General features: G+C 40.9%; 1 protein-coding gene across 1 annotated transcript in view; it reads right to left on the bottom strand.

Annotated features, from left to right (window-relative positions):
- Positions 1-6,100, bottom strand: part of SNX31 (sorting nexin 31) — a 59,969-nt gene extending 53,869 nt beyond the window's left edge. The window contains exons 1-2 of the mRNA XM_041768435.1: positions 6,023-6,100; positions 5,840-5,914 (exon numbers count right to left, since the gene is read on the bottom strand). Of these exons, the coding sequence (XP_041624369.1) occupies positions 5,840-5,914; positions 6,023-6,088 (141 nt within the window). The 5' untranslated portion in view covers positions 6,089-6,100. The remainder of the gene's footprint in view (positions 1-5,839; positions 5,915-6,022) is intronic.
- Between the last annotated feature and the right edge of the window lie 8,589 nt (positions 6,101-14,689).

The raw sequence follows: 14,689 nt of genomic DNA, 5'->3' as shown, positions 1-14,689 counted from the left end.
GCTGCTCAAACAACCTGGGACATATGTACCCCAGCTCTGCTAATTCCATTTAATAGGAGCAGAGAATTGTCTTCTTCACATGAGACTATTTCTTGATTAATGGATTAAGTGTCCTTTAAAAGGCACTTGTCTTCCTAGGCATGCATTCACAAATGTGGAAGATGCTCTCAAATTAGTTTGAATCACAGCAGCCTTGAGCCACCAGAGCTGCCTGGGTTTTCTACAAGCAAGAGAGTATAGTATTTTGGGGAAGCCCCTACCATAAAGTCAAAAGCTGGGGGGAAAGTCACCAAGGCTTATGGTTCTAATACCCATCACAGCCCAAAAACTCTTCCAGCAGATTTTATAACCTGAACTGACTTCTCAAGGAATCTTTCCCCTCCCCTCTCTAAAACTGGTCTAAGGGGGAAAATAAACATATCATAAACTGAGTAGTTAAGTCTGCTAAACATCAATCACTGACTCCCCAGTTTTTCAACTCCATCAGAATATAACCTGTCTACTGGTCTCAGCACACAGTTTAGCTATTAAAATAGCATACTAAGAATTACCTGGTATTAGAGTTTAGCCCAAAGACTCTTTCCAAAATTGTTCAAAGATATCCAAAGGAAAACACACCTCTTTTGTTCTTTTATTATGAGATGTTTTGTTTGTTTGGGGTTTTTGTTTTTGAAAGACCATGTTTAGATAATATATATTTTTAATCCCAGCACAATCTGCTGCACTGATTTTCCATCATACAGTTCTGCCTTTTAACTTGAAGAGGACTTCACTGGCCAATGGAAAATATCACTTCCTTCCCCACCTTATGCACTCCTAGCCCCCCATACTTATCTCAAAGTGATGACCCGGGAGAGGTGGAATTACAGACACAAATGGTGTACTTCCTAATGTCAGTTCCTAAAGCTGACCTATCCATCCTACCTCTCCAAGGGTCCTTTGAATCAAAACCCCAGGTTTACCAGATAAAGGGTCACAGTTCAGAGCCAGACTGTGGCATCTGGTACCAAAGAACATTAGTCTGCAGCTTGTATGTTATTCCATTTGTTCCTCAAAATAGCCCTTTGAGGTAATCATCATCACAATTAACATGCCATCTTGCCACCTTCACATCAAAGTTGCATGACAATCGCAGTAACCTGGAGATCAGAGAGATGAAGTGACTTTAACCAAGGTCCTAGAAGCCAATGAGTGGCAGATTTTCATTACTTTTTCCTTCTCTCCCTCATTTCTCTCCCTTCTTCCCCTTTTCTCCTCTTCCTTCTCCTCTACCAAATCTCCAGTAAGCATCTACTAAAGGATTCTGTGCTGTGTATATTATGCCTACAGACTTCATTCATTCCTTCATTTAAATATTTGACTTTTGAAACTAAATAACCAAGGGAAGCAAAGTATATACATAAAAAGAGGACCATGACAAGGTCTAAACAAGAAATGACACAGGAATCAGAGAAAAGCATCTCACGCAATCAAGGAAGACTTCCCAGAGGAGGTGAGGCTAGAGATGGATCTTGAAAAAGGGCTGGTCCCTGACCAGTGGGCCAGAAAGCAGAAGTCTTCCCAGGAGGGGGAAGTGAGGTAGTCAGAGGTGATGAATAGGCCAGCCTGATACAAACAGAGAATCTGAATACGGAAGGAACTAGACTGGGTCAGTACCTGGTGGGGGGGGGGGGCAGAGCAGAAGACTAAACTAGTGCATACAGGCTCATAGAGCATTTCCACTCCCACTGAAGGCTCTTTTGTAAGATACTACGGAGATTCTACGGCTGATGTCCACTGCCATATCTGATACTGGCAGCATGTTTGCAAAAATGCATGCATCCTTTTCATAGAGTCCAGTGTCGCTTACACAGGATGGCCTCATCTTTAACACGTGGTCAGAATGAGCCGGTAAAATGTTTCCTTTGCAGGTCTCTCTAAATCCCTTAGAGGAAGGTGGTGTAGGCAAGAGCAGAGCACAAATCAAACTGGTTTTATTTATCTAAAGGTGCAGAGAAAAGTCAGGTCAGGCATTTCACATGGCAGAGAGATGAGTGGCACTCAAAAGCAGAGGGGCAAGCTGCCAGGCCTGGAGGCAACCTCACCGTGGGACAGGACTGCGGGCAAGGACTTCAGAGGGCACTGGTCACAACCAGCATCTTGCAAGCACAGCCAGGTTCAGTCTCCCTAGGGTCCACCTTAGAGGCATTAGCCTCCGCACAGCTTGGCAGACAAAGAGCAGGGGCCACTTCACCTGGGCAAGTGCCGTTCCTCAATCTCAAAGTTATCCAATGTACAAAACAGAAATCCAATACTTAAAGTCAAGAATCACACATCCTGAAGTGCCATCTGCGTGTGATGTACCACAGTGCATGGCATCTGAGAGGAACTTAGTCAATATTTCTTAATAAATAAATCAGCTAATTCTCTAGGATGAAGTTTTTATTCTATCAAGATATAGAACTTCCTAGGAAATACACTTCTACTCATCAAACGCACACACAGATGGGGCCTTTTATTGTTTCCTTTTTTATATAGTGGTATTACATCAGATTAAGAATTCTGAGCCATTTTCACGTCTTCAGTGGGATAGGAAGAATAAAATCTAGCTGAGAAGTGCCTAAGAGACATCCCCCAAACTTTCTCAGACTCAGGGTTGCCAGACAAGATATGAGTTGTCCAGTTAAGTATTTCCCAAATACTGCAGGGAACTTCTTATCTAAAAACTTCTTTGTTGTTTATCTGAAAGTCACATTTAACTGGGGAGACTGTGTTTTTATTTGCTAAATCTCACAACCTGACTCAGACTATCTACAAAACGGGAGTAATGATGACTGTACTGCTGACCCTGCGGAGGCTTGCTGGGCAGCCTGAATAAAATTCTGTGTCTGGAACTCACTCAGATGGAAAGCAGACCTTGGTTGCCTGGGGTCAGAAGTGGAGGGAGAGGATCAAGGGCAAAGGGGACAAAGGAAATTTTAATGTGAAAAAACCGTTCTTTATCTTGACCATGGTGGTAGTATTGGATACGTTTCCCAAAACTCACCACACTGAACACCTTTTTAAAATTGGGAAGTTTTATGTTATTCCAAAATAGAGTAAAAGCTTGTTACTCTAGGACCCAATTGTTTTACCGATACAATTTGTTTTGTTAACTTTAGGAAGAAACCACAAAATGTAATGGGCCAGAGCAGTTTCTGGAGATTGGATCTTGGCTCCAATACTTAACTAGCAGTTTGATCTAGGGCAAGTTGCGCCTCAGTTTTCTTATCTGTTAAGTAAGGCTATTATAATCCCAGCTCATAGAACTGCTGTAAAAATCAAACATACTGGGGATCCCTGGGCGGCGCAGTGGTTTAGCGCCTGCCTTTGGCCCAGGGCGCGATCCTGGAGACCCGGGATCTAATCCCACGTCGGGCTCCCGGTGCATGGAGCCTGCCTCTCCCTCTGCCTGTGTCTCTGCCTCTCTCTCTCTGTGTGTGACTATCATAAAAAAAAAATAATAATAATACTATTACATGTAAAGATCTTTGTACCAACCTTAACACAGTTTAACTGTTTATCATTATTTTAAATTAATAATGCATATAGCCACCTAAGTTCTAAATAGTTTCTTTAAAATGAAGTTGTTCCTACTGAAAGAGGAAAAATGCTAAGTGCAAGGTGTAAGGTAGCTGGAAAAGGATAAAAAAATCTCCACTTTGGGATTTTGGAAAATTTGGGACAAATAAGAAATATTAATTAATATCTAATCTATACCTCACATTGGGCACCAGGCTGTGGCAATGCAATATTTAAGAATCCACTGCAGTGGGGCGCCTGGGTGGTTCAGTTGATTAAACATCCGACTCTGGATTTTGGCTCAGGTCATGGCCTCATGGGTCCTGAGATCAAGCCCCGTGTCAGGCTCCATGCCCAGTGGGGAATCTGCTTGAGATTCCCTCCCTCTGCCCCTCCACCCATGGGTGTGCCTTTCTCTCAAATAAATAAATCTTTGGGAGAAAAAAAGAGTCCACTGAAGTGAAAAACAGTTTGTTGTTCATGGTTTCCAAAATAGAAGAACTAAAGTTTACTCACCCTATGTTGCTGCTTCTGAAACTGCTAAGGTTTGATAGATTTTAGTTTTTCTGAAAATAAGCATTTTTAAGGAGGGCAAAATTCAGGAATTCTTCAAGCCTTTCAATCAATAAATGTTTCCTGAGCACGTACCATGTCCCAGGCTCTGGGAGAAACTGGCCCCCACTCTTCACAAGTACTCTGAGACACTGACACCCATGACCACCTATGTGCTTATTATTTTCAATGAAAAAATTGAAGGTCAGAGAAGAGGTAAGGTGGCCAGCCAGGAAGTAGTCAGTCAATTCCACACCCTCTTGCTCCCCACTGCTGTCTCCTGCTTTTCACGTTGTGAACGACAACCTCCCCAATCCCACCTCACATTAGAGAGAACAGATTATTGGGGAGATGATACCTCAATGTCCTCCTCCAAATACCTAACACACTTACACTTTCTCTTCCCTTAAGATCTCCATCTGCCAACCTCAGCAGTCCTTCCAAATCCCCAGACAGGTTTTGGTCACAAGTAGCTTCTCATCTTGCAGAAGTCTGAATCCATCCCTCCCTACCTGAGTCAGCCCATCATTCCTGAGGACCTTCTGGGCAGGGATGGGGGTTGGGTGGGGGGTGGTGTACAGGCACTGCAGCAGGTGCTAGCAATTCAAAGATGCCCACACAAATTACAAGCACATTACACCTGTTTGTTGTTGACTTCAAAGAAACTTAATCATACCTCGAAAACAGACTTTTCCAATGCCCTCTGATATGAGCAGGAAGGCTCACTGCAATGTTTCCAATAGTAAAAATATGAAATTGAGAGCTGTCCTTCAACAGAAGGTGTATCTCTATTCACTAGAAACCCAGAATGCCTGGAAAGATTCTCCCAAAAACGTTCACAGCTCCTGCCTGAGCAAGTTTGTTTGTTTCTTGTTTGTTTGTTTCGTTTAAGTAAACTCTACACCCAATCTGGGGCTCAAACTCATGACCCTGAGATCAAGGTTCACAGGATCTTCCCAGTCTCCCCTTTCTTTCTAATTTCAGGTATATGCTCTTTAAAATCAGGATACAAAAAAATAAAATAAAATAAATTCAGGATACAAAACCTAACTAATAATAATAATTAAAGAGAAAATACTCTGCATGGAGGTAGAGGGAGGGCAACGTTTATTTCCAAACTTTCTTTTACTCCTCTAACCAATTTTGAGGACTTGCAACACTTCCTTATTAGGACAATAAAGCCCATTAGAGCAGGCTAATAAATCAGGCTGCCTCCCAGAGAAAATGCATCAGGACATCAGAGTGAGAAACTATAGTGGGAAATGGCCTCCTGTCTTGAGAAGTTATATTCCCTGAGTTTCCAGCCTGCCGGTACTAGAAGCTTATACACTAACTTGAAAACTTGAAAACAAAAATAGATACACCTTTTTAAAGAAGTAAGCCTAACAAACGCTGGGAGATAGATTAAATACCTATGTACCAGATTCCTAAGACACCTTGGTCTTGACTGAGTTTACTCATTTTGAATGGGGACATTGTCCTGGGGAACAGCTGGTACTGAAACGGAGGCCACCGTCGCCCAGCACCTTGCCAGGTGGGGCTGCTGGGGATCGCTGGGCCGGAAAGGGGTTGGGAGAATCACCTGAGCCCTACTCCCTCATGTCCCCGCTGCCGTTGCCGAAGAGCGGCCACCTTCATACACAGACGGAACCCCAAGGAAGAGCAAGTTCAGATCAGGAGCTTGGAGCCCTCAAGAAGGCCGGTGTCTCGGGGCGTGCTTTTCCTCGCCTGCCTCGAACCTGCTCACCTGTTCGTTCCAACGATGCAGCTGACTGTAGCGCACCCTGCAGAAGAGATACCCATCCAGGTACACGGAGTACAGCTGCAACACGGAGATGACACACGGATGAGCTGAGCGAGCAGGTGAGCCCCCGCCCCGCCCGCTCGCCGACCTTCTCCCAGCCCAGCGGGACCCTGGCCCCCAGCGCACCACGTAGCGGCCCCCCAGCCGGTCCAGCCGCTGCTGGGACACCGGGATACAGAAGTGCATCTTCATGACTGTGTCGGCCGCGCGGCGGCGAGTCTGGGCGCCCGGCTCGGGGCGCAGCTGGGTGGCGGTCTGCAGCCGCGCGGGCCTGGTCTGGGACCCCCGCGGCGGGGGCGGGGCTGCGGCGGGGGCGGGGCTGCGTGCTGGCCCCGCCCCCGCCCCGGCCGAGCTCGGGTCCCGGGACCGGGCTCCCTGGCGGGAAAGTGATGCCCTTGTGGGTGGGGCGGTAGACTTCTCGGGAGCAGGTCCTCTAAGTCTTCTTGAGATTTTCATCAAAACCCACAAAAGTTGAAAGTGGTTGCTCCAGCCACATAGATGTCCTGTCCACGGGCCAGGCAGGGGACTTCTTCCCACCTCGCCCCCACGGTCGGGCGGGGCTGCTTGCGGGGAGCGGGGGGGCAGGGAAAGGCGCGGCCGGGAGAAGCCGCCCCTCCGAGCCTCGGCTCCAGCGCCGCAGTCTGACTCCGTGGCTGTGGGGTGTCCGGTCCGCCTTCCGAAGGGCCCGTCTCGTGGGGGCCAGAGAGGGCGGAAGAGGCCGGTCAGGCGGGCGCGCCCTCAAACTCAAGTTCACGTTTTCTCCAAGCACGTGCCCCTTGCCCGTCGGCGGTGCCGGCCTGCAGCGTGCTACGCATTAAGATTCTCAAGAAATACGTAAATCTAGCAATTGCCCTAAGACTAGACCAATTGTATTAGCTTGAGTTTTTGTGTTGATATTTGTTAAATCTAACACGTAAGGTCAGCTACAATAGTTATAACCCTGATTTAGTATTTCCTAATACCGAATATTTTTCCTTTGAGAAACATTTTTCCCATTAACATACCAGAAATCTCAACAATATTTTTTCATTAATATATCAGAAACCTTATCAGATGGAAGTGGTTTGGGCCCCTCTTGATCCCCAGGAAGCCCTGGTTTTAAATAGGTACAGCGCCCAGTTAGCTGGGTTTGTGTAAACCCTGTGTTCTCTGGACTAACCAGCCCGAGGTCTTTCAACAGGCTTTCATCTTTAGTAGCTGTGTAAAGTAACCCCCCTAATTCCCTTACTCTAGTGAAATCAAGATAGAATCCTCCAAAATGGTCACAGGGTGAAGGGATGCCGCACTTACCTGTACCTGCCACATACCTCCTGTCCTCTAATCTCCTAACTCTGATGGGTGAAATTCAGGAGCAACATCCTGCCACTGACACCACCAGAATGGAGGAACTTTTCCAAGGTCACAAGTGATGTTTTTTTTCACATTGGTCTGAGTAGTTTTTCTAGGATTCAGTGATAACACTGAAAGTCCTTTATCTTTTTTTTGTTTTTAGTGTTTATCTAAATTCTAGTTAATATATATGGTAAAATTGGTTTCAAGTGTAGAATTTGGTGATTCATCACTTACATATAACACCCAGTGCTCATCACAACAAGTGCCTTCCTTCATCCCCACCATGCCCACCCCCTTCCTCCCTTATCCCTCAATTTGTTCTGTGATACCAATCCTTACCAGATGAGAGAGCTGAGTGCCTGATGGGGGAATCTGAGACTCAGGAGCCAACATTTGCAAACACCCATTATTTCTTCATGCTTACCTACTTATTGCATGCTGGGCTCTCGTGTATGTTTTATTGCTTAGTTTCCACAAGCACTGTGAGCTAGGAACCACTGATGGTTCCGGCCTTACAGAAAAGGAAATGGAGACTGGGGGCCATTAAGTTAGGGAGGCAGTATAGCGTAGAGACTAAGAGAACAGCAAGATGAATTCCTATCCCAGCTCAGTGGCTTTTTAGTTGAGGGTCCTTGGGCAGGTAGTAGAAGAAAAGCATTTTCTTCCTTTGTGAAATTGCGTTCATACCTGTACTCTGGGATTTTTCAGCCCAGGGTTGATGGGCCTTAGGGTTTTTCCACCTGCCAATGGGGGCCATCTCTGAACTGGAAGGCCACCCTACGCGCCAAGACCAGCGGTGTCCTTGAGTGTCCCCTGGGGGTAGAGGCGGATCATGCAGGCTCAGGGGATCTGGACCAATCTTCAGGCCAGGAGAGCAGAGCCCATCCTCCTGGGAACTTTCTTCCGCATGTTTGGGGCCTGCCTCTGCCTCCTAGCATTGTCCAAATGGCCATTTCCTTCCTTTCACTAATGCCAGCCCTGAAGCTGACCTGGAACAGGACTAGCCTCTGTGCAAATCCCTGTCTTCTACCTCCAGCTCCTGACCATCTGCTCTCCTTCACTCATTTAATGAACATTATTTTTTTAGTATTTGTATCTTATTTTTTCCAACTTTACTGAGCTATAATTGACATGTAATGTTTAAGTTTGAGGGGTACAATGTTCTAATTTGATACGTGCATATTGAGAAATAATTATGGTATTTATCGCCTCACATAGTTACCATTTGTTTTGTTTTTGTAGTGAGAACATTTAAAATTGACACTTAACATTCTTTTTTTTAGTATTTTTTTATAATAAATTTATTTTTTATTGGTGTTCAATTTACCAACATACAGAATAACACCCAGTGCTCATCCCGTCAAGTGCCCCCCGACACTTAACATTCTATTGTATATTTGAAAATTGCTAACTATAGTCTCCATGCTGTACATTAGATCTCCAAACTTTATCCATCTCCTAACTGGAAGTTGGTACCTGTTGACCATCACTGGTCTACCTCTCCCCACTGGCAACCACCAGTCTGTTTTTATGAATTCAGTTATTTTAGATTCCACATGAGATCCTATATTATTTGTTTTTATCTGACTTCACATAATGTCCTCACGATCAATCCATGTTACTGCAAATGTCAGGCCTGCCTTTTTTGTAGCCAATAAATATTGCTGTGTGTCTCTGTGTGTGAATAATGTTCCTGTTTCTCTCTGTGTCCCATTTTCTTTATCAGTTTATCCACTCCTGGACATTTAGGTTGTTTCCATGTCTTGACTATTGTAAATAATGCTGCAATGAATGTGGAGGTGCAAATACCTCTTTGAGATGTGATTTTTGTTTTCTTATACCCAGAAGTAAGATTGCTGGATAGATGGTAGTTCTATTTTTAGTATTTTGAGGAACCTCCATACTGTTTTCCATAGTGGCTGCATCAACTTACATACCCACCAACAGTGAATGCATAAGGGTTCCCTTTTCTTCACACTTTGGCCATCACTTGCTATCACTTTTGTTTTTGATAATAGCCATTCTAACAGTGAGGTGATATCTCACTGTGGTTTTGATTTGTACTTCCCTGATGATTAGTGATGTTGAGCACCTTTTTATGTACCTGTTGGTCATTTGTAAACTTTTAGAAAAATTATCTATTCAGGCCCTTGGCCCATTTTTTAAAAATTGAGATATAATTTACATATAACATATTAATTTCAGGCATATAATGATATTTGTAAATATTGTAAATATTGTGAAATGACCATCACAATAAGCCTAGTTAACATCCATTACTACATATACTTACAAAATTTTTTCCTCGTGATAAGAAATTTTAGGACCTACGGTCTTAACTTTCAAATATGCAATACAGTATTAACTATAGTTGCCATGCTGTGCCTTATATCCTCCAGGTCCGCCCATGTTGTTGGAAATAGCACAATCTCATTCTTTTTATGGCTGTATGATATTACACTTATTACATGGTATTACATAATATCATACCATATGATATTATTGTGATATTATGATGGTATTACATAATATCATACCATATGATATTATTGTATATGTGTGTGTGTGAATACATACCACACCTTCTTTTAATCCAATCATCTATGGATAGACACTTACGTTGCTTCTATATCTTGGCTATTGTAAATAATGCTGCAGTAAACCTAAGGATACTTATGTCTTTCAACTTAGTGTTTTTGTTTTCTTTGGGTAAATACGCAGTAGAAGAATTACTGGATTATATGCTTATTCTATTTTAAATTCTTTAAGGAATTTCCATATTTTTTTCCACAGAGACTGTACCAATTTGCATTCCCATAAATTGTGCGTGAGGGTTCGTTTTTCTCTCCATCCTCACCAGGGCTTATTATTTCTTGTCTTTTTTGTTTTAGCCGTTCTAAAAGATGTGAGGTGGTAGCTCATTGTGGTTTTGATTTGCATTTCCCTGATGATTAGTGATGTTGAGCATCTTTTCATGTGTCTGTTGGATATCTATTTGTATGTCTTCTCTAGAAAAATGACAATTCAGCTCCTCTGTCCATTTTAACTGGATTATTTGGTTTCTGGGTGTTCTATAAGTTCTCTATAGATTTTTTGATTTGGGCTCTTATTGGTTAGTGTAGTCCCAGTAGTTTATTCTAGCTTTTGTTTCCTTTGCCTGAGGAGACCTCTAGAAAAATGCTTCTACAGATAGTGTCAAAGAGATTACTGCCTATTTTATTCTAGGAGTTCTACGGTTGCAAGTCTCACATTTAGGTCTTTAGTCCGTTCTGTGTTTATTTGGTTGGTATATGATAGAAGAAAGTGATCCAGTTTCGTTTTTTTGCATGTAGCTGTCCAGTTTTCCCAGCACTATTTGTTGAAGGAGACTGTCTTTTATTTATCATGTATTCTTTTCTCCTTTGTCACAGATTGATTAACCATATAAATGTGGGTTTATTTTCTGGGCACTCTATTCTGTTCTATTGATCTGTATGTCTATTTTTATTCCAGTACTATACTGTTTTGGTTACTACAGCTCTGTAGTATCTTGAAATCTCAGACTGTGATACCTCCAACTTTTTTCTTTCTCTAGACTGTTTGAACATAGTGGTTCCATGTAAATTTTTATATTATTTGTTCTAGTTCTGTGATAAATGTTGTTGGTATTTTGATAGGGATTGAATTAAATCTGTAGACTGCTTTGGGTAGTATGGCTATTTTAACAATACTCGTTCTTCTAATCCATAAGCAGAAATGTCATTCCTTTTAGGAATGTCAAACAGATAGGACATTTGTTTGTGTCCTATTTAATTTCTTTCACTAACGTTTTGTAGTTTTCAGAGTACAGGTCTTTTACCTCCTTGGTTGAGTTTATTCCTAGGTATTTTATTATTTTTTGGTGTGATTATTTTCTTCATTTCTCTTTCTGCTACTTCATTATTAGTGTATAGAAATGCATCAGATTTCTGTATATTTACTTTGTATTCTGCAACTTTACTGAATTCATTTATAAATTCTAATAGCTTTTTGGTGGAGTCTTTCGGGTTTTCTATGTATGGTATCTTGTCATCTGCAAATTGTAAAAGTTTTACTTCTTATCAATTTAGATGTATTTTATTTCTTGCCTAATTGTCGCTAGGACTTCCTGTGCTATGTTGAATAGAAGTTGTGAGAGTCGACATCCTTGTCTTGTTCCTGTTCTTAAAGGAAAAGCTTCCCATTTGTCACCACTATGTATGATGTTAGCTGTGGTTTTTTTTATTTATTTTTTTAATATATGGCCTTTATTATGTTGAGGTAGATTCCCTCTAAGCCTACTTTGTTGAGATTATTTGTCATGACTGGATGTTGTACTTTGTAAAATGCTTTTTCTGTACCTATTAAAATGAGTGTATGGTTTTTATCCTTTCTCTTGATGTCACGTATCATGTTGGTTGATTTTGTGAATATCGAATGATCCTTGTGTCCCTGCAATAAATCTTATTTGATTCTGGCAAATGATTTTTTTAAATGTATAATTGGATTCAGTTTGCTAATACTTCACTGATACCTTGTCCTCTTGTTGATGGTTTCCTTTGTGCAGAGCTTTTTAGTATAATGTAGTCCCACTTGTTTGGTTTTGCTTGTGTTATATTAACATTTGGTGTCAAATCCAGAAAACCATCCCCAAGACTGATATCAAGGAACTTACTGCCTATACTTTCTTTTAAGATTTTTATGGTTTCAGGTCTTACGTTCAAGTCTTTAATCTATTTTGAGTTAATTTTTGTGTATGGTATAAGGTCGTGATCCAGTTTCTTTTCCATGTGGCTGTCCAGTTTTTCCAACACCATTTATTGAAGAATTGTCCTTTCCTTACTCTACATTCTTGCCTCATGGGTTTATTTCTGGGCTATCTATTCTGTTCCATTGATCTGTGTGTCTGTTTTATGCTAATACTATACCATCTTGATAACTATAGCTTTGTAATATAGCTTGAAATCAGGGCTCATGATGCCACTGGCTTTGTTCTTTCTCAAGATTGCTTTGGCTATATAAAGTATTTTATGGCTCCGTGCAAATTTTAGGGTTGTTAATTCTAATGGAATTTTTCACAGAAATAGAACTTTGATAGAGATTGCATTTACTCTGTAGATTGCTTTAGATGGTATGGACATTTTAACAACATTAATTCTTCCAATCCGTGAGCACAGAATATCTTTCCACTTATTTGTGTCCTCTTCATCCTCTTCAATTTCTTTCATTAGTGTCTGATACTGTCCAATGTACTAGTTTTTCACCCCTTTGGTTAAACATTCCTACATATTTTATTCTTTATGGTACAATTTATGATTATTCATTTTTCTGATAACTGAAATAAAACAGATTTTAGTGTACAGAAATTATATAGATTTCATGTCTTTATGAATCTTTACTGGATTTATTAGTTTGAACAGTTTTTATGGAGTCTTTGGAGTTTTCTATGTATAATGTCATCTGCAGATAGTGACAGTTTTACTTCTTCCTTTCCAATTTGGATACTTATTTTTCTTGCCTAATTGCTCTGGCTAGGACTTCCAATATTATGTTGAATAAAAGTGGGGAGAGTAGGCATCCTTGTCTTGTTCCTATTCTTAGGGGAAACGCTTTTAGCTTTTCACTATTGTATATATTAATTGTGGGCTTCTCTTATATAGTCTTTATTATGTTTATATATATCACCCTACACCCATTTTGTTGAGATTCTTTTTTTTTTTTTTTGCCATAAATGGATGTTGAATTTCATTAAATGCTTTTTCTTTCTTTTCTTCTAAATTTTTTTTCATGAGAGACACAAAGAGAGAGGCAGAGACCTAGGCAGAGGGAGAAGCAGGCTCCCTGTGGGGGGCCTGATGGAGGACTCGATCCCGGGACTCTGGGATCAAGCTCTGAGCTGAGGGCAGACACTCAACCACTGAGCCACCCAGTCATCCTTTAAATGCTTCTTTTGTGTTTATTGAGATCATTTGATTTTTTTAATCCTTTATTTTGTAATGTGATGTATTGATTTTGTGGATATTGAATCATCCTTGCATTCCTGGAATAGATATCACTTGATCGTGGTGTTATCCTTTTAATGTATTGTTGAATTTTTTGCTAATATCTCGTTGAGGGTTTTTGCATCTATATTCATCAGGGATATTGGCCTGTAGTGTGTTCACGCTCGCTCGCTTGCTCTCTCTGTCTGTCTCTCACTCTCTCCCTCCCCTTGTCTGGTTTTGGTATTAGGATAATGCTAAAATCATAAAATGTTGAGAGTTTAGAAGTTCCCTCTTTTTCTATTTTTGGAAGAATTGTGAGAAATCTTGGTATTAATCCTTAAATGTTTTATAGAATTTACCACTGAAGCCCTCTGGTCTCGGACATTTGTTTTTTGGGAGGTTTTTGACTACTGATTCAATCTCCTTACTACTCAGTAGTAAGATTTAGATTTTCTATTTCTTTTCAGATTTTCTATTTCTTCATGCTTTGGTATGACCATGGTAGGTTGTATGGTTCTAGCAATTTACTCATTTCTTCTACATTGTCTAATTTGTTAGTGTGTAAATGGGATAGTACTCTTATGATCCTTTGTATTTCTGTATTATCAGCTATAATGTCTTTCCTCATTTCTGTTACTTGATTTTGGGGGGTTTTTATTTTGGTGCATCTAGCTAAAGATTTGTGGATTTTTGTTTATTCAAAAACAAAATCTCAAATCTTAATCATTTGGGTTTTCTTTTTCCTATTGTCTTTTTAGTCTCTGATTTATTTTCTCCTGATCTTTATTTCCTTCCTTTTTACTAGCTTTGGGCTTTGTTCTTTTTCTCATTTGAGGTGTCAAGTTAGTTTGAGATTTTCCTTATTTTTTGGTGTAGACATTTATTGTTATGAACTTACCTCTTAGAATTCTTTTTGCTGCATCCCATAAATTTTGGTATATTGTGTTTCCATTTTCAGTTGTCTTAAAGTACTTTTTAATAGCTCTTTTGACCCATTGGTTATTCAGTAACATGTTGTTTAATCCTCACATAATTGTGAATTTTCCCATTTTTCTTCTTGTAATTGATTTCAAGTTTTATACTACTATGCTTAGAAATGATATTTGATACGATTTCAATCTTTTTTTAAAAAAGATTATTTATTTATTCATTCATTAGAATGCACAGAGAGGAGAGAGAGAGAGAGGCAGAGACACAGGCAGAGGGAGAAGCAGGCTCCATGCAGGGAGCCCGACAGAGAGGAGAGAGAGAGAGAGGCAGAGACACAGGCAGAAGGAGAAGCAGGCTCCATGCAGGGAGCCCGACATGGGACTCGATCCCGGGTCCCAGGATGACGCCCTGGGCTGAAGGAGGCACTAAACCACTGAGCCATCTGGGCTGCCCCGATTTCAATCTTCTAAAGTAAGACTTTTTGTCTTTGCCCATTTTTTTTTAAGTCAGATTATTTCCATTTTTGACATTGTGTAATGTGATCATCTTA

This window comes from Vulpes lagopus, chromosome 9 (assembly GCF_018345385.1).
Source record: "Vulpes lagopus strain Blue_001 chromosome 9, ASM1834538v1, whole genome shotgun sequence".
Classification (NCBI taxonomy): domain Eukaryota; kingdom Metazoa; phylum Chordata; class Mammalia; order Carnivora; family Canidae; genus Vulpes; species Vulpes lagopus.
The sequence above is the reverse complement of the archived record's forward strand: the minus strand, read 5'-3'. Positions and strand labels throughout refer to the sequence as shown.